Source organism: Sturnira hondurensis, unplaced genomic scaffold (genome assembly GCF_014824575.4).
Source record: "Sturnira hondurensis isolate 20B ecotype Veracruz unplaced genomic scaffold, ASM1482457v3 Scaffold0024385, whole genome shotgun sequence".
Classification (NCBI taxonomy): Eukaryota; Metazoa; Chordata; class Mammalia; order Chiroptera; family Phyllostomidae; genus Sturnira; species Sturnira hondurensis.
The window spans coordinates 1,516,191-1,535,308 of record NW_028097016.1 but is presented as its reverse complement, the minus strand read 5'-3'; the positions used below and the strand labels follow the sequence as shown (position 1 = coordinate 1,535,308).

Sequence of the window (19,118 nt, the reverse complement as noted above, 5' to 3'; positions counted from 1 at the left end):
GGCAGGTTTCTCAAGAGGAAAGAAACCTTAACAGTGAGCAGCCCACAGCAGGGCACCCCCCCCCCCGGGAACATAGGGAATGACCATGGGAGATGTGCAAACACGGGCAGCGACACCCCAGGGAGCCCCTACCCTGGAAGAGAGGTGCACAGAGACCAGTCAATGCTCCTTCTTCAACCAAGGGCTTCTGGGGACAAACTCTGAAATGCTTGGAGAGAGCCCCCAGGGTGGAGGGGAACCAGTTCAGGGCAGTGCTGCCTCCTGGTGACAGCCACCAAGGCATCTGGTGGCCACCTCCTGGTTCCAAACCTGATGCCAGGCAACTGCCTTCTGCTTGTGTCCAAGACCTGACCACCCTTCACAGAACCTGCCTCCTGGTGCTAGATGTGCCCTCCCCACAACTTGTCTCAGGCCGGGCAGCGGCCACAGCTAATGCTTTGGTGTGGAGGCAAAGCTTCCCTGCCCAGCCCTGCCCAGGTGGCAGATTCATGAGCAAAATAGAGTTGCTGTGGTAAGCCTTGAAGTGTGAGGTGCTTTCCCAGCATTAGCTAGAGCATGACAGCTCCTCGAAGCCTTCCTTGCCTCTACCCAGGCAGTTGGTCTCTCCTCACTCCGTGTCACCTTGTCCTTCCTGTCAGAGTTGTTACTGCTACAGGACTCTCTCTGCAGGCACACACCAGGACAACACAGGCATCCTGCCTGACTGCAGGGCTGGGCACCCAGCACAGATTGGTTCAAGGCCAAATTTGGTCAGATGAGCCCCAGCAGGAGCAGGACCCAGAAGGCCACGGCTGCTGGGTGGACGGCAGGGTAGAATGAGTGGGGCTCTAGCTGGGGGTGTCAGCCCTGGGTGGACCACGGTGAGTCGAGCCTCCTGAGGTCTCCAGGGGCCTTGTGCAGGAGGGGCCAAGCCAGGAAGACAAACAGACTTCAGAAATAGAGTGTCTTCCAAACGAAAGAGCTGGGCCCAGGTCTGGCCCAAGCCAGCCTGCCAGCTGTGCATGTTGGCCCCGACCCTTCCCTTTCAGGCACACAGCTGGCACCCGGCACTCTGATCTGCACATCACAGTTACTTTCTCCTTTCTCCTCAGAGGACCTCCTATGATCCACTCCTGGGAGAACCTCCTTATTGTCAGGGCCTGGATGGGCCAACACTGCCCGTTGCTGACCGTCTCAGGGAAGAGTGGTGCCAGTGTCTTCCATTTGCCTGCCCAGAACCCCCCTGCCTTTACCCACCTCTTCTGGGCCCCAGGAGGCTGATCTGTATAAGCAATGTCACCGGGGGCGAGTGCCTCACTAAATGAGATTGAAATGCCAGAGCTCCCCTGGAGCACTGTCTGGGAAAGAATCGGAGTGGATCTACTACGTCTAGGATCTACTGGATACAGTGATCTGCTCACACCCCGAGGAGGAGCTGAGGACACCCCCTTCCCCACGTCACTAAGGAATGCGTTGTCAGCCGTGGGGGCTCCTTGCCATCCTTGAAGAACTCCCGGTGCTCATCCTCTGCAAGCCGCAGGTGGCCATGGCGGGTGCTGTAACGGGGGTTCCTGATCTCCGTGTGGATACTGGGAGCCCAGGCAGATGGCCGCACTTCACCACCAGAAGCAAGATGAACACAATGACGATAATAAGCCACAGACATGCAGTGGTTACGGGTCCTTGGGGTGTTTTAGGGGTGTCTAGTTAACCGCAGGGTTCCTGGGCCTGCTGGGCGGAAACCTGTCTGGAGTCCTCACCATGTGGACGCATTGCCCTTCGCCCAGGTTCCAGGCCAAGCAGCTCACAGGTTCAGAGCTCCGGGCTGCGCTGAATCCTGGGTCCCTTTGAGCAAAGTGTATGTCATCAATTCCCGCCCCTCCCCCAAGGGGTCCTGTTGTCGCTTATAGGAAAAGGAAAGTACCCCGCCCACCCTGGAGGTTGCTGCGTACTGGCTCCGCTGCTGCTTCAGCGAAGGCGGCTGCAGGAATCCTGCGCCCTACAAACCCGAGGGATCTGGAAGCGGGTCCTTCCCTCCTGGAGCCTCCAGGTGAGGCCCGCCCGGTCCGATGCCTTGGCTGCGGCCTGAGAGACCCCTAGGGGAGGTTTCCATTAGGCTGTGCCCAGACGTCTGACCTGCGGCAACTCCATCCAACACACGTGCCTGGCTTTACGTTGCTGAGTGGGTGGCAATTTGTTGTACAATATGGAAAACGAATACAATGCGTGATATTTTTAAATGCTGGTTAAATTAGAATACTAAATGCAGAGGAGGATATGGTAAAACTTGTGCATTTTTAATAGGTATTAACCCTATTTTCTTTTGTTACGAGAGTTTTCAAACATACACAAAAGTAAGGAAAATACTACAATAAACCCAAGTACAACCATGGCCGAGATTCAAAAATTAAGGTTTTTCTATACTTCATTGATCCCTCCTCTTTTTGTATAATAATTCCAAACAAACCCCAGACATCCTGTCATTTCCCCTCTCACACGTTCGAGTACTCCGACCTGAAAAACATGCCTGATTTGTTACATAACAGCCTTGCCATTATCATGTCCAGAAAACCCTAAAAGTAACGTTGTATCAACTAATGCTCAGTCCATATTCAAATATCTCTAATTATTTAAAGAGTATCTTGACTCAGTACATTTTTTGGAACTTGCAATATGAAGCTGTACGCAACAAAAGCCTCAATAATGTTCCTGTTCTTTGATCCAGTATGGCTATTCTGAAGATTTATCAAAAGGAAAAATTTCAAAACACTACGAAAGTGTGGTATCTATTAAAGAAGTATTCATAATGATGAGAAACTGCCAGCAAATCGGATGTGTAATGTATCAGTCTGGGTACACTCTGGAAACCGGAATCCTCTCCAGGAGTCCAACGGCGGGAAACTAGAGTGGGGAAAGGTGTTGGGATCAGAAGCAGTTCAGGGATTGGTCACAGCAGGATGTCTCTCCCACCCCTGGTGGGGAGGGACAGGAGTGAGGAAGGAGGTGGTTGTACCAAGTCCACAAACTGGGGCCACCTCGGAAGGGTGTATGACGAGGACAGAGCCCGAGAGGAGACCGAGTCATCACTGGGACACTGTCCAAAGCATCCTCTCTCTCCCTCTCTCTCTCTCTCTCTCTCAAAAGCTCACATGCACACACACAAAAAGGGAGAGCCACCTCCTGGCTTCTCCCGTTTTCCTGTCCTCCAGTTTCCTGCGAGTGTCTGCTGTTGGCTGAACCCGGACGGAAGCCAGTGGCAGGGGATGCTGGGAGGTGCAGCTGTCGGGGTAGCTTCCTGGGGGCCAGGGGTCTCTCTAACCTCCCTCTTGGAAGCCCTGTCAGGGTGGAAACGTCAGGGCATGGTGGGTCTGGGAGCAACAAGCATCTGTCTGGCACATCAACAAGGGCCCTACCCTCCTTCCAGAACAAAAAAGGGTTAAATAGAAGTATGTAGAAACATCCACTCAGTGTGTTCCTTGACCATTAAAATTATAATTATGAAGCTTATGTAGAATTATGGAAAACGCTTGTGCTGAATTATGATATGGCATTATTACCAGTCTTTATGTTTTTGTTTGTATGCCACTGATCACTTTCTGACATAAAAGATACATCTACTTGTTTATTGTGTTGATTGTTTGTTGACTCACAACACATCTCTCTCTACTTCTGCTATAAAGTTAGCTTTGTGAGGGGCAAAATCTTTGGGTCTTTTTATTTCTTTGTTGATATATCTCAAGTAAGCCGTACCTGAAACAGAGTTGGTGCTCAGTAAATATTGCTGAGCGAATAAAGTGATGTGATGAATGCAAAATACAACACTTACTTCACAAGGTTGTTGTAAGGGTTAAATGAGAGGAGTGTGTGTGCGACCCCTGCCACACGGTGGGCACTTAGTGTACTTGGCAAAGGAACGTTGCTTTCACCTGGGTGGAAGGGAGCAAGGCAGGAGGAACGGCTGAGAGGCCACTGGAGAGTTGTACCTATCTCCTCATAAGGGTCCCGTAAAAGGGAAGATAGAAAAGTCTTCCTCATAATTCCCAAAGAACCAATGTGGTGCAATGAGCAGAAACCTGGATCTCTAGTCACCGCTCCACTTAGGAGCACTGTGCCCTTGGTCAAATTACTTAACCTCTCTGGGTTGGGCTTTCCTTATCTATAAGGTGGGAATACAGTAACAACAATAGCTGTCTTGGCGGGTTGTATAAATAGTGTTGGCACGTAGCGGATTTCCAGTGATGCTAGTTTCTTGAGTGCTGGCTCATCCCCTTCCTCCTGGGAGTCCCCGCCAGTCCTGGAGCTGTCCGGAGTGCTGAAGACATCCTCCCTCCCTGCCTCCCTGCCTCCCTCCTTTTCTCCCTGCCTCCCTGCCTACCGCCCTCCCACAGGTACTCCTTCATCCCCTCCTTCCTTTCTGGCTTGGTTCCCCAGAGCCGTAGAATCTAAACAGATCAAATTTTCCAACTGACTTCCTCATGTTCCTGGGGGGACAGGAAGGGGACGAGTGGTTTATGAAGCACTCCCCAGGCAGGATTCTCTGCAAGCTGATGGGCAACAGCAGCAGGGCCACGCTGGCTGCAGTGGCAATGGGGGCTCCCCAGGCCGGGGTCTGTTTGATGTCCGAGAACACTGTGCAGAAACCTAGGATCCCAAAGAGACAGTAAATCAGCCCCAACAGCACAGTCTAGCAGGTGGGTCTTCAGGAATCCCACCCTGAAGAAAGGCCAGCAGGACCAGGTTGGGGGTCAGGAGGGCGGCCCTTGGATACAGAAGGCAGAGGAGCGCTGGCCCTGACTGGACTTGCCCATCCCCCTTCCCTGGTTTCCAATCATCCTCCCTGTTTCAGTGTTTTGTCTGTCAATGTAGCTAAAGGTATCTTCATCTTTTGGGGTTACAGTAGTGTGTGGAGTTGGCTAACTCCATGAACTTGGCCCTATGAGCCAAGTAACCTGTGGCTAATTCTTGGTGTCCATCTCCTTGATTCTAAAAATGCCAATGACCTCCCCCACAAAACACCAGGACGGTGGTGTGTTAATCCACTGCGCGGGAGGTGGGAGGGCTGTTGGCCCACTTCCTCCTGGGGGAAGGGCTGGAAGAGGGGATGGGCCAACTTCAGAGACAAAAGCCACCCGTTTCCTAATTTTTATTAACAGCCAGAACATCAGAGCTGAGTGACTTTGGAGACCTGAACATCTAAATCAAGTCTTCCCTGTACAAAGGGAATAACTGAGGCATAGAAAGAAATATGGTCTCCATTCCACACAGCAGCAGCAGAGCTGGGGCTGAAACTGGCTTCTGCCCTGGTGCCTGGCTGGCCTGAGCCTTCTGTGAGCCCCTGCTGGCCATCAGATGCAGAATTCCTGGGACACTGGGCATGGCCAGCCTGCTGCTGCTTTGTGGGACCTAGGGAAGGCCCTTCTTCCTACTCTTTTCTGCGCCGTGGAGGAGTTGGTTCAGATGTTCAGATTTCCAAGGATGCCTCAATTCTGATGTCCTAGGTACTCAATAAAGAGAGGTGATTTTTGTCTTTGGGCCATGGGAAGTTAAGCCTTGGTCCAGCCCTAAGTTTCTGCAAGACCTCAGATAAGTCACTGTTCCACTCAGGTCACTTTGTCTCTTTTCAGGGCCTCTGGGAACAGAGGCAAAGCAGTGGGTCGCAGGTGCTTTGGAAAGTCAGACTGTGGAACAAGGTGGCTATCATTACTATCAGCCACCTATGCTTATGTTCCCAACTGGAAATGATTCATTCTCTGTGCGCCCAGAACAAGCTCAGCTCCTCCAAGGGGCCCGTCCTCAGGGGCAGGGATGCTGGGAAACCACTTTGAGGAGCATTGCAGAAAGGCAGGGAGGGCACAGAGGGCTCCTTGGAGGCTGGCGAAGAGCAGCCGTCCCCATGTCCCCAAGCCCTGAGCTGGGGCAGCCATAGTGTTGCAGACCCGGAGCAGCTGCATTGGCCAGCCCGGCAAACTGGCTTCTTTACAGCTGGAGAGGGTGAGGCTTTGAGCGGGGCAGAGGCAGAACGGGGGCTGAAACTCACACTCCCAGCTCCCATCCATCTCTCTTTACACCACAGAGCAGCTGCCTCCACTCAGAGAGCCAAAGATAGTGATGACGGTGATCGTGAAACTGAATTGTGTAGAGCACAGTGGGGAGACTCCTTGTGGTAAGCAGGTAAGTAAGTAGCACGTACTGAAGGGGAGTAAGTAGGTACTTACTAACTGGCGTAGTTTCACGATTCAGTCTTCACACAACACTACCAGGTAGCTATTCTCATCTCTGTTTTATAGATGAGGAAACCCACGCCCAAGGGTAGGGGCTAGTGAGTGATAGAACGGGGGTCTATTGCTCCGTGTGATTCCAAGGCCCTTCTTATTCCTTGGCTCTGAACAGACCATTACTGTTGGCATCAGAAGGGTGTCCTCTTGCTCTCTCCATCTGCCCTTCGAAGTGTTGGCCAGTTCCAGCTGGGCCTCCCCCGGGGAGCCCCTCCTGAGCCTTCTTAGGAGGCCCTCCGGGCCTTGACCCTGGCCCTGCCTGCTGCCCATACTGTGGCCAGCTCTGCTCTCAGCTGGGACCTGCCTCCTCATCAGGCCGGCTGTTTCTGAAGAGTGAGATTAAGTCTGACGCCTTCCGGGGGCACCCACAGTGGGGGCTGCTGGCTGCATGAGTGTTGTGGGAAGCCTGCCGAGTCCTGTGGGTGGGGAAGGGGCAAGGGTCGGGATGCAGGCAGAGGTCAGGCATGAGCCATCGGGTCACAGGATGGCATCGAGGTCCTGGAAGAGTAGGGTGGGGCGGAGATGCCCCAGTCCACATATACTGGTCAAGGAGGCCCCCGTCCAGTTCCCCTCAGTTTCCTCATCTGTGCAGTAGGGGAAGAAAGCCCTCTGCACAGGGCTGTGTGGCATCAGAGGGGGAACTGTGCTTATGCATTGGGAGCCCTCTGGCTGCAGGCACGCAGTGGGGAGGTCCCTGTACCTTGGCCCTGCTTGCACTAGGGACCCATGGATGCCAGCAGAGTCAAGTGCTATGAAAGGGTCCTGGGACTGAGGGTAAGAGGCAGGGGAGGCTCCCAGGGGCACCAGGAGAACTCGGCCCCCTTGGAGGACCAGTACAGAAAGGAATAATAGTAACAGACTGAAAGAGGTAAGATTTATGGAACACCTAAGTCCCAGGGACTGTGATAAGTATGTCACATTATGTCACTTAATTATCACAGTAACTTCACAAAGTAGGTTTCATTATCCACCTTTTACAGAAAAAGGGGATGGGGCTTGAAAACTTCAAAGAATGGTGTAGGGCCACAAGGATGGGAAGCAGTGAGAGGGGCCCCCAGGTCCCCCCAGAGGCCACACCCTGAGCCCCCGGGCTGCAGCTGAGGACCTCGTTTGGGCCTCCCGAGGCTGGGGCTCTTCCTGCATTGTGGATCCAAATCCCTGTCTTACCAACGAGGAGGCTGAGGTTTGGGCAGAGTTGTCTGCTTCGAATTTATGTAGAAAGTGCTGGCAGAAAATGTTGGAGGCCTTGTCCTCGTCCCCCTTCCCCAGGACTGGGGGCTGGTGCCCTGAAGGCTGGTACTTGCTGCCGTACACAGGGAGACCCGAGGGACCTGCCAGGGTCTGCGGGAATCCACTCTTGGCCACCCAAGGAGAGCCCCTCCCCTTCCACTTCTCTCCATGGTTCTTTGGGATGCCCTTCTGTGGGCTGGCTCCCTCCTCAATCTGGCCTGTGGGGTGGGCACCTTCACCCTGGAGGTGCTCAGTCCCTGGAACTGCAAGCCCAAATTTGCCCAGGCTCTCTGCAGTGTGGCTGCCCAGATTGCTGTGGACCAAGCTAACCAGGATTCCTCACAGGTGCTGACTTCTATGGTCCTTCCCACGGGCTGTGACACCCCTCATGCCCTAGCCACATTTCTGGCCCACAAGCACACGGTAGCTGCTTTTGTGGGCCCCGTCAACCCCTGGTGACTGTGCAGCGGCAGCCTTGCTGGCCCAAGGCTGGAGCAAGACCTTCCTCTTCTGGGCTTGTGGGGCTCCAGAGGGAGTCGGTGGGCTAGGGTCCACTCTGCCTTCGGCTGCCCGGGTGCTCCTGTACATCATGGGACACTTCAGCTGAGCTCGTGTGGCCGTCGTGTCCTCCCACCAGGACATCTGGGTGGCCACAGCCCAGCAGGTGGCCATAACTCTCAGGACACACGGGTTACCTGTGGTGCTGGTGACTTCTCTGGGACCCAGGGGGCAGGGGGCCAGAGGTACTGAAGCAGCCCCACAGCGCGGACGGCCTGAAAAGTAAGTGTGCGGGGTGCCTTCCTCTCATGGGTGGCCTGAACTCTATATGCCTGCAGATGGGGAGTTTCCCCCACATCAGACACTAGGCTGAGCACTTGACAATGACTCACATTTAACCTCCCAGCAGCTCTGAGAGCTAGTCCTGCTGAGTCCTAGCCTTGCAGCTCAGAGAAGGGGAGTAACATGCTCGAGTCACAAAGATGGCAGGCAGTTGAGCCGGATTTTGAGTTCTGATTCAGACATCGTGTGTGGAGTGGGAGCCAAAGGCTTCCTTAGTCGTTGCCTGGTACCTGGTACCGTGAGGGGAATGAGAGAGGAGGAGGGGCGCCCCTGGAAGGGAGGCGGAGCCATTCTCGGTTTCTTGGAGTTAAGAGTCAGAACTTTCATGGCTTTGTTGATTGATTGATAGCTTCCTGAATTAATCAAGCCCCTGCTATGCGGGGTGCTGGGTTGCATGGGTGAACAGGACAGATCAGGTGGCTGGTCCCCCGGGGATGACTGTGTGATAAACAGACAGGTGGTTATGGCAGAGAGGTCAAGGCCATCCCAAGAGCAAAGACCCGGAGAATCAGAGGAGGCATGGGGCTAGGTAGGGCTGGGGGTTCTGAGGAGGCTTCTTGGAGGAGGTGACACTTGACCTGCCTTTAAGGAAGTAGTTATACCCTACTCTACCACGCCTCTCTCCCCAGGTGTGGTAGAGTAGGGTATAGAGAGAGATGTGACCTGGAAGACAGAAGGGACCTTAAAGTTCATCTAAACTGGGGTTTTTCAAGCTGTGGGCCATTTGGGTCCCTAAACCAATTTAGTGAATCAAGATGAACATGAGAGAGAGAGAGAGAGAGAGAGAGAGAGAGAATGAAGTAGACAGTGATAAAGAAGAATGGAATTGAGAGGAACAGAAGAAAATAGAATGGAACGAAAGCAGTGACTGTGAGTGTGCATTGCAGATGTACGTGACCAAGCACTTTGCAAACACGGTTCAAACAACAGTCACTGAGCACTTCTCTGCGTGGAACCCGGCCTGGCTCTGGGCATGTGGGGAGCAGTGGGCTGGGTTTCACCCAGCTGTGAGGAGCTGGAGCCAGCCCAGCAGGAGATAGGTGTGTATTTAAGCAACAGAGGAGCCCATTGGCTGGGGGAGCTGACCCACTTGGGGGTGGGATGGGCTTCACAGAGGAGGTGACTTTGGGGCAGGACCTGAACACAAGAAGCTGATTGCAGGAGGGGTGAGGGCAAGGCATTCCAGGCTGAGGGATCAGCTAGTGTGAAGGAGCAGAGAGTCGGCAGGCTAACGGGACTAGGAGAATGAGCAGGTCTCCTCTGGGCAGTTGGAGCATGGTGGCAGTCAGTGGGGGGACCAACCAGATTCCTTCCCCAACACTGTTGCAGGAGATCGAGTTCAGCCACTGCGCTGACTTTCAGCAGTCAGGAGCAGAGTGGTTAGGGCCACACTCTCTGCACTCAGATAATCAGGATTCCAGACCTGGCCCCACTTCCTACCAGCTGTGTGACCTCAGGCAAATCACTAAACCTCTCTGTGCTGTTGTTTCCACATTACTGATAGGAGCCTAATAAAAGTCCTTACTTCATAGTGTTGTGAAGATGAGGTAAACTACTGCAGATAAAGCATTCAGAATCCTGCTCTGTGTACAGTGAGCACTGCTTTGAAATCAGTGCAGGCTTTTATCCATTAACCTTCCAGGTTTGTGAATCCACTCCGTCTTGTGGCCAAATATAAAACCCTGGCTCTGGCTCCTCCTAAGACAAAGGGGAGGTTTGGTGAGAAGTGGAACAGAAACCGGGGAGGGGAGAGGAGATGGGACAGAGGAAGCCTAGGTTTGGTTCCCCCCTCCCCCGGTCCTGGTGGGGTCCTGGTGGGTCTCCTTAGGAAGGCCTTCCCCAGCTATTCTGGGGACAAGGCGGGGTGGTGCCTGTCCACGCCCAAGTTGCAGGGCTACCCAGCCTCTGCTGAGCCTTCAGGCCCTGACTTCCACATGACTGGTGCCCTGAAGCCACAGCGAGGAGACCCTCAGCCTTCCTCGGAGGCCCCACATTCCCGGATTTTTTTAGAAAGGGATTGCAGTAGGAACCTGGGCCACATTCAAAGTGAGTGATGGTCCCTTTCTGTCTGGGGTTGCAGCCCAGGTCAGGGGCCCAACATACAGGCACCTTGACTTTGGGCAGATGTGTGGGACACTTACATTAGGCAGGGTCCCTTCAGGACTGGGGATGAAATTGGCTAACTTATTTCCCAGAGCCAACGTATTTTACTGAGGCGAAGAGGAGTGCATTCCTGTCTGCCTAGACCTTGAGGATGCACCCAGAGCCACGGTTCGATTTATAAGCTGATGATAAATGGATAAACAAAATGCAGTCTACCCATACAGGGGAGTATTGTGTAGCCACAGCAGCGGATGAAGTACTGGTGCAGGCTACTATATGGATGGACCTGGAAAACATCTTGCTTAGGGAAAGAAACCCGTCACACAGGACCACATAATTGTTTCATTCCATTTATATGAAATGTCCAGGATAGGCAAATCCATAGAGACAAAGCAAATGAGTAGTTAGTTCACTGGGGTTCGGAGGAGGGAGGAATGGGGAGTGACTACTAACGGGTTGGTTTGGGGGTGATAGAATGTGTTCCAGAATTAAGTAGTGGTGATGGCTGCACACGTTGTGTGTATCCTCAAACCACTGAGTTCACTTTTTTTAGTTGTAAATTTTTAAAAATTATTTATTTATTTATTTTTAGAGAGGGGAAGAGAGGGCAAAAGAGAGGGAGAGAAACATCAATGTGTGGGTGCCTCTCATGCACCCCCTACTGGGGACCTGGTCCACAATCCAGGCATGCGCTCTGGCTGGGAATCCAACTGGCTGCCCTTTGGTTCACAGGCTGGCTTTCAATCCACTAAGCTATACCAGCCGAGGTTTTTTTTATGTTGTAATTTTTTAAAGGGCAAATTTGATGGTATATACATTATGTTAAATTTTTTAATGTAAAAAATAAGGAGCACGAGCTGGGAGCCAGGCTGCCCGTGTTCAGATCCTTGCCCTGCCACCAGGGGCGTAAGTGCGCCTGGACTGTTCCTGAAGCTTCCTGGGCCTTGTTTTTTTCATTTCAAAAAAGAGACAAGGATAAACATACTTCTTAGTACTGTTGTAATACCAAATAACTAAATGTTCACAGAAGTACTTTAGGACAACTCAGAGCAAGTCGTCAGCACACATCAGCGACTGTCACAGACAGCAGGGTGGCAGGAAGGAGGAAGCTGCTCAAAATGATGGGTGCAGGCTACAAGGGATGAATTCATGCAAATCTGTCCTCCATTGAGGGGACCTTTTTTTTCATCAGGTTGAACCCAGGTTGGGTGGCCCTGGATGTTCCTCTTACAGAGGGAATGGATAAAAGGGTTATCTCTCCTTTCCCCAGTCAGGCGGGGAGGAAGCTGGGTAGTGGCCGCAGAGGGGTGGGGGCAGACCTATGAGCTCCAAGCAGCTGTCCAGGACCACTGGCTTCTGGGCTTCAGGGAAGGTCTGCAAAAGTGCTCCTGCCACTTCTGCTTCCAGTCATGGTTCTGGGCGTGCACTCTGAGCTCCTGGGCAGCTCCGAACAGATGGCCCTGCTGAGACAAGCCTGGGCCCAAGGCTGGTGGATGGGAGGCTGGTCTTCCTGCCCTATGACACCATGCTCTTGGCCTTGCCCTACTGGAACCACTCTTACCAAGCCCTTGGCCAGAGTGGGCCCCTTTGAGAGGTCTATGATGTGGTGCTCAGCGTCACCTGGGAGTCTGGCCCCATGGGTGAGGCCTTCAAAGACTCTGGGATCAGTGGAGAGGCAGCTGATCACCTGGAGCTAGAGCAGGGAGGTCAGTGCTGACCCTCTGTGGATTCAGAGCTCAGAGCCTGGGCCACGGGCACATGTACATGCACCCCTCCCCCACTCCAGGCCTTCCTGGCCTTGGCCAGCTGCCTGCCTGGCCAACTGGTTCCACCTCCACTGTGAGCCCATGACCTGTCCCTTTTTGAAAAAGTGACTGTCTGGTCTCTGGTGTCCTCTTTCTTTTTCTTTCATAGTGTTTTTTTTTTTGCATATGTGTTTATGTGGGCACATCTGTCTGTCTCTGTTTTCTTTCTCATGTTATTCACTCTTTTGGCCTCCTTGGTCAGCTCTCCTCTTGTGTCTCTTTTGCTTCCATTTTTCTATCTCTGACTTAATTTCTCTATTTGTCACTTCTGGCCCAGAAGCTCTTCTCTTGCAAACATTATTCCCCTCCTTTCTCTGTAGCTCCAGCAAATTGTGAGGGTCAGACGGAGAGTGCTGGGGAGTGGGAGGGTGGGAAGGTTTTCTGAAGTCGCTGCAGAGTGTCGGGTGGGGGTTCGGCTGCTGGTACCAACCATGCATCTTGATGACAAGAAGACAACGACATCTAGAGGTGGTGACAGAAATTCAGATGCTAAGGAAAGTCATTCAACCAGTAATTCCTCTGACAAATGTGTACTGAGTCCTTCTCATGTGCCATTGGGCCAGGTGGCAGGGACGCGGTGTTGGAAAAGACAGATCTGTCTTTCGAGGAACTTCCATTCTGTCAGGGTGAGGTAGACAATAAGCAAGCAACCTAATAACAAAATTTTATAGTGATGATGTTGCCAAGAAAATAGGACAGTGACAGAGGGTGGCCAGGGTGGAGTAGGATAGGCAGGGAAGCCTGCTTTGGAGGTGGCACCTGAGCTGGGTGTGGAGTGATAAGGAGGCAGCCAGGTGGAGGTCTGGATGAAGAACGACCAGGTAGGGGAAACAGCAAGTGCAAAGGCCCCAAGGCAGTGTGAGCATCAAAGGCTCAAGGGGCAGGCAGAGGGAGTGTGCAGCGGCTGGGCTATCACGCGTGCTGGGGAGAGGGGTCCGAGATGAGCCTGGGCCTGGTCATGTGAGGCATCGTAGACCACGGTTAGGAGCCTGAACATCTCATAAGGAAACCATCAATGGGTTTCAAGTAACAAATGCTTTGGTTTGTTTGTTTTTTAAACCACTTTGGTTTCTTTACGGGAAGTGGCCTGGAGAGAGGGCTAAATGAAGGAAAGGGGCCCTCGGGAGCTCCTGAGTGGCCCAGGTGAGCAGGGAGTGTGGCTCAGCCCAGGTGGCAGGGGTACAGCTGGTGAGTGGGCAGCCGAGTGTGGAATGCATTCTGAAATAGAGCCAAACAGACGTGTTGGGCCAGAAGACAGAAGGAGAGGAGTCGGGAGTCAAGCTGAGGCCCGAGACCCCAGGCAAGTGGTAGTTCCGTTTCCCAAAGTGCAGGAGGAGCGGGGTTTGGTGTGGTAGAGCCAGGCAGAATCTCGCAGAATCAGGAGCTCTGTTTGGACGTATGAGGTGGGTTCGAGGAGCCTGAGACATCGAAGTTNTTGCTTTACGGGGAGTGGCCTGGAGAGAGGGCTAAATGAAGGAAAGGGGCCCTCAGGAGCTCCTGAGTGGCCCAGGTGAGCCCGGAGTGTGGCTCAGCCCAGGTGGCAGGGGTACAGCTGGTGAGCAGGCGGTCAAGAGTGGAATGCATTCTGAAATAGAGCCAAACAGACGTGATGGGCCAGAAGACAGAAGGAGAGGAGTCGGGAGTCAAGCTGAGGCCCGAGACCCCAGGCAAGTGGTAGTTCCGTTTCCCAAAGTGCAGGAGGAGCGGGGTTTGGTGTGGTAGAGCCAGGCAGAATCTCGCAGAATCAGGAGCTCTGTTTGGACGTATGAGGTGGGTTCGAGGAGCCTGAGACATCGAAGTTGGTGGTGGTGGTTGTCATAGAGACTGGGAGGCCGCTGAGTGTTTGGGGGGTGATGGCCAGGGAATAACAATCCAAACAATCGCTGCTGGCAGAGGCCAGGGCTCAGAGCCGAGTGGGAACCTGTGCTGTGGGGTTTGGTGTTGAAGTGCCTTCTCTTCCGCAGGTGTCCCGCTCTTTGGAACCATCTGTGATGCAGTTGTCCTGCTGGCCATGCCTTGAACCACTCTGAGAGATACCGGGCCACACAAGGGCTCTGGGTGTGGTTGGCTTTAGCCAGAAGATCCACATGGATGAAAAGGGCAGAAGGCTGGCTCAGTACATCATTTTGGACATGGACACTGGGAAAGCCAGCTGGTCCCCACCCACATTCTGGACACGGGCATAAGGCAAGTACGGCCTAGGAAGGCCATACTCCTCCTTCCCGGAGAGGCCCCTCTGGCACGAGACTCCAGCTGCTGGTTTGACCCTGATATCTTATGCATGAGAGGTCATCCATTCATCCACCCATCCATCCCTCACTAAGGCTCTCCATGTGGACGGTCACGTTAGTCACATGAGGTGCAGGAGCAGGCAAAGCAAGTGAGTTACTAGTCACCCTGTTGAGAGGACTGAACCAACAGCTGTGCGGGTGTCAGCAAGGCTGCCCACTCCTCAGCTGAGCGGGGCCAAAACATTTACATGGTACGTGGTCCTAAGCAGCCTCTTTCCATCCAGCTTCTGACATAAGGGCTTGAGATTTGGACTCAGTGTTAGAAGGACACTTCTAACAGTCAAACTGAGTGACAGTGAAGCTGACTGCCAAAACAAGGAGTGAGTGGCCCATCGTGAAGGGCATGCAAAAATAAGTAGGGTAGGACTTCCAGCCAAGATGGAGGCATAGGTGGAAATACTGTACCTCCTTGTACAACCAAATTTAAGGACAACAAAGATTTAGAAACAAAAATACAACCAAAACAGACAGAAAATTGAACTGTACCAAAGTCTGACAACAATGAGCCATTCATCCAGACCCATAAGAGGGTGGAGTCTGTGGCCAGTGGAGAGGGGTCCTGGCAGGAAAAGGCGGTGGTTGGAGGACCTGGGCAGGTGCAGGGACGAAACAAGCAAACCCAGTGAGGCATGCAATGTGTCTGGCTGACCCCGGACACACATTTGCAGATAAACCAGGCAAAAAACAGGCAGGGAAACAGACAGCACAGCCCAGGGGCCCAGCAACAGGAATTAAATCCTAAAAGCACTGATCAGAGGAACTTTAGGGGGTTGAGGTGCTGGGAGAGGCTCCCACCCTCACAGGAGAGTTCATTAGAGAGACCCACAGGGTCCTAGAATGCACACAAGCCACCCACCCAAGAACCAGCACCAGAAGGGCCCAATTTGCTTGTGGGGAGCAGCAGAAGGGACTGAAATCCGAGAGAGCGCAGAACAAGTGCCATAGCTCCCTCTCTGACTCCGCCCTCACATACAGCACACAACCCAGCAACTGGGTTGACCTGCCCTGGTGAGCACCTAAGGCTCCATCCCTCATACCTAATAGGTTCAAACAGACCAAAACATTATGGCTCAAGAAGAACAGCTCAAAGCCCCAGAGCCAATACTTCTAAACAACAAAGAGATAGCCAACCTATCAGATGCACAGTTCAAAATACTGGTGATCAAGATGCTCACAGAACTGGTTGATTTTAGTTGCAAATTAGATGAAAAAATGAAGGCTACACTAAGTGAAATGAAGGAAAATGCACAGGGAACCATTAGTGATGGGAAGAAAACTGAGACTCAAATCAATGGAGCAGACCAGAAGGAAGAAAGAAACAACCAAACAGAAAAGAATGAAGAAATGAGAATTCAAAAAAATGAGGAGAGGCTTAGGAACCTCCAGGACATCTTTAAACATTCCAACATCCGAATTATAGGGGTACCAGAAGGGGAAGAGGAACAGCCAAAAGTGGAAAACTTATTTGAACAAACAATAAAGGAGAACTTTCCCAGTCTGGCAAAGGAAATACACTTCCAGGAAATCCAAGAAGCTCAGAGAGTCCCAAAGAAGTTGGACCCAAGGAGGAACACACCAAGGCACATCATAATTACATTAGCCAAGATTAAAATGAAGGAGAGAATCCTAGAAGGAGCAAGAGATAAGGGGACAGTCACCTACAAAGGAGCTCCCATCACACTGTCAGCTGATTTCTCAAGACACCTACAGGCAAGAAGGGGCTGGAAAGAAGTATTTCAAGTCATGAAAGGCAAGGACCTCCATCCAAGATTGCTCTATCCAGCAAAGTTTTCATTTAGAATGGAAGGACAGATAAAGTGCTTCTCAGATAAGGTCCAGTTCAAGGATTTCATCATCACCAAGCCCTTTAAAGGGACTTATCTAAGAAAAAGAAGATAAAAAGTATGAACAGTGAAATGACAGCAAACTCACAGTTATTAACAACCACACCTAAAACAAAAGCAAACTAAGCAGACAGCTAGATCAGGAACAGAACCACAGAAATGGAGATCACATGGAGGGTTAGCAACAGGGGAGTGGGAAGAGGAGAAAGGGGAGAAGGTACAGAGAATAAGTAGCATAGACGGTGGGGAGAAAATAGGCAGGGGGAGGGCAAGAGTAGTGTGGGAAATATAGAATCTAAAGAACTTGTGACACATGGACATGAGCTAAAGTGGGGGAATGCAGGTGGGAGAGGGTATGCAGGGTGGAGGGGAATGAAGGGGGGGAAATGGGACAAGTGTAATGGCATAATCAATCAAATATATTTTTTAAAAAAGAAGTAGGGTAACAATTGATGAGGATACACAATTTTTATCCAGACCTGCCCTGTCCAGGCCCTGTGTTAGGAGCCAGGGGCCCCGAGAGGCATGAGGCACAGGCCCTGCTGTCCAGCTGCTCTGGCTGGTGAAAGGCCTCCATGTGATCAGGACTGTGATGGGGTGTGAACAGGGTGCTGGGGCCCTGAGGCAGGGAGCCCGAGGTGAGAACCCAGGCAGATATTGGAAATTAATATCTGCAGACAGGAATTTCCTCCTCGGGACCATTCCGAGCCTCACTCCTCTGGAGAGGTGGGCAGAGGTTCCTGTCTGCATTTCCCAGAGGGGGGCTGAGAGGTAGGGGCGGAGCTAAGTGAAGGGGCTGCCCTCCTTGTGCGGTTGGTTGTCAGGGTTAGGACTCATGCCCGCCCCTGCTTCCTCCCCAGGTATGCAGCCCCGGTGGCCTCCCTCTCTGCCCTGGCCTGTGTCCTGCTAGCCGGCGGGCCCTCACTTGGCTCATCAGGTGAGACAGTGCCTAAGCCTGACTCTGCCCCTCGATGCCCCTTGTCCCCGAGGGCCTCTCTCCCGTGTGCACAGCCCTGGCGGTCTGCAGGGGCCTTTCCCGTCCTCCGTCCCTTGGACCACAGGACCGTCCCACACTCCTGTCCATCCTAGAGCCCTGTCAGACTCTGTCAGGCCTGGGGTGCCTCCTGAGGAGACCTGGGGAAGAAGCCTGGGACTGGGATGAGACCTCGGCCCCACCGAGTTCCAGCCAAGCAGCTGCACAGTGGGGCTTGGCCAGGGTGACAGCTTTGGAAATAGTTCTTTCAGGGTCTCAAGTCATCTGTGTCCCCTGAGCCTCAGCCACATCCAGGGAGAGGCAGCCCCCACTTCCAGCCCTCACCATAGGCTCTGGTTGCCCCAGGAGGCCTCCAGGCGACATGGGAACCCTGGGGCTGAGACCAGCAGGGACACTGGGCTGGGAGTCCAGTTCTGAGTTAGGGCTGAGGGGGGCCTCTGCTTGGTAATGCTGTCTTAGCCCAGCTGGGACTGGGTCAGAGGAAGGTCAAAGGAGCCAGACAGAGGCAGGAGTGATATCCAGGATGTATCCTCTGCCCGGTACTTTCTCTTGTTTCCAGATGGGGCATCCAGCAAGTGCAGCTGGTGCGGGGCCCTGCCAAGTCCTGCTGACAGTCCAGGAGCTCACCTTCATCCATCACCCCTGAGCAGACGGGTGGGTGGGGCAGGCACTGGGTTGGGTGGGCAGGCAGAGAACTGAGGCCCGATCTAAGCCCTTGACCATGCAGGGCCCCCCTAGAGGCTGCAAATAGATAGTGTAAGCGAATCTGTAAGTGTGGCAGATGGTGGGAGCCTGCAGTCCATGGCCAGGGAATCAGCAAGGAGCCTGCCAGCCGCCTGGGAGCCTACCAATGTGGCCCTGTAACAGCTGAGAGCCTCCGCCAGCCCGGTACCCAGGCCTGGCGGCTGTGGCCTGTTTGGGAGAAGCTCAGGGAGTCCACAGCCTCTCAGATCTTTGTATGCCCCACCCTTGTCATGGAATGGGAAACAGGCCTGAAGAAGGGCAGTGATTTTCCTGGGTCCCATAGCAAGTCGGTGGCAGGACTAGAATTGGGAAGCAGGACTCCCAGCTCCCAGTCTGGCATGGTTCATGGGCTGACCTTGAGAAACAACTAGTTCCTGGGGGCTGTTAGCCATGGGTCCCTCCCAGGGCCTCTCTCAGCCCAAGGGCCAGCCTAGTTTGCTCTCCTGCCTGCCTTGGTGGGGGCAGTGAGGTCCCCGTCTGTCCCTGAGTCCCTGACACATAGGGGACAACACACGGAGTCCAGGACAGCCTCCAGGCGGAGCTTGGGCCACAGCTGACAGGGAGCCTGGAAGGTGAGAGGTTAGACTGGCAAGATTCTGAAGTCGCTGAGGACCCTGTGATTTCTGAGGAGCTGTGTTCTCAAATGCAACAATTCACCGGTGCTCCATTTCTCCTATTCCATGACTCACCCTTGACGAGCTGGCTAGTTGTTTCTACCGGAAGGATGCTCCTGCTCCTTCTTTTCTATCTTCTCCTTGGGGAACTCCATCTCTTTTCTTTTCTGCTGGAAAGAGGCTTTAAAGATGCATGAAGCAAGCTGTGTCTGCTTTTCTGAGTTAGCTGGGAAGCTGCCGCTGAGATTGAGGAGGCAGAAATCTGTCCTTGAGAGGGTGGAGAGGGCTAAGGTCCCGGCTGGCTCCAGTCCCAGGCCTCCGCCCCTCCCACCCTTCCCCTGCTCTCCCCAGAGCCCTGGGTCACACAGCCCCCTCATTTCCAGGGTCTGGGGTGTCATC

General features: G+C 53.1%; 1 protein-coding gene across 1 annotated transcript in view; it reads left to right on the top strand.

Moving 5' to 3' along the window:
• The first annotated feature begins 1,447 nt into the window (after nucleotides 1–1,447).
• The window catches only part of LOC118981631 (guanylate cyclase D-like), a 41,016-nt gene continuing 23,345 nt past the window's right edge, over nucleotides 1,448–19,118 (top strand). Inside the window, 11 exon segments of the mRNA XM_037038434.1 lie at nucleotides 1,448–1,537; nucleotides 1,890–2,029; nucleotides 7,571–7,934; nucleotides 7,936–8,222; nucleotides 8,224–8,264; nucleotides 11,835–11,912; nucleotides 11,915–12,133; nucleotides 14,197–14,238; nucleotides 14,241–14,267; nucleotides 14,270–14,371; nucleotides 14,374–14,520. Of these exon segments, the coding sequence (XP_036894329.1) occupies nucleotides 1,448–1,537; nucleotides 1,890–2,029; nucleotides 7,571–7,934; nucleotides 7,936–8,222; nucleotides 8,224–8,264; nucleotides 11,835–11,912; nucleotides 11,915–12,133; nucleotides 14,197–14,238; nucleotides 14,241–14,267; nucleotides 14,270–14,371; nucleotides 14,374–14,520 (1,537 nt within the window).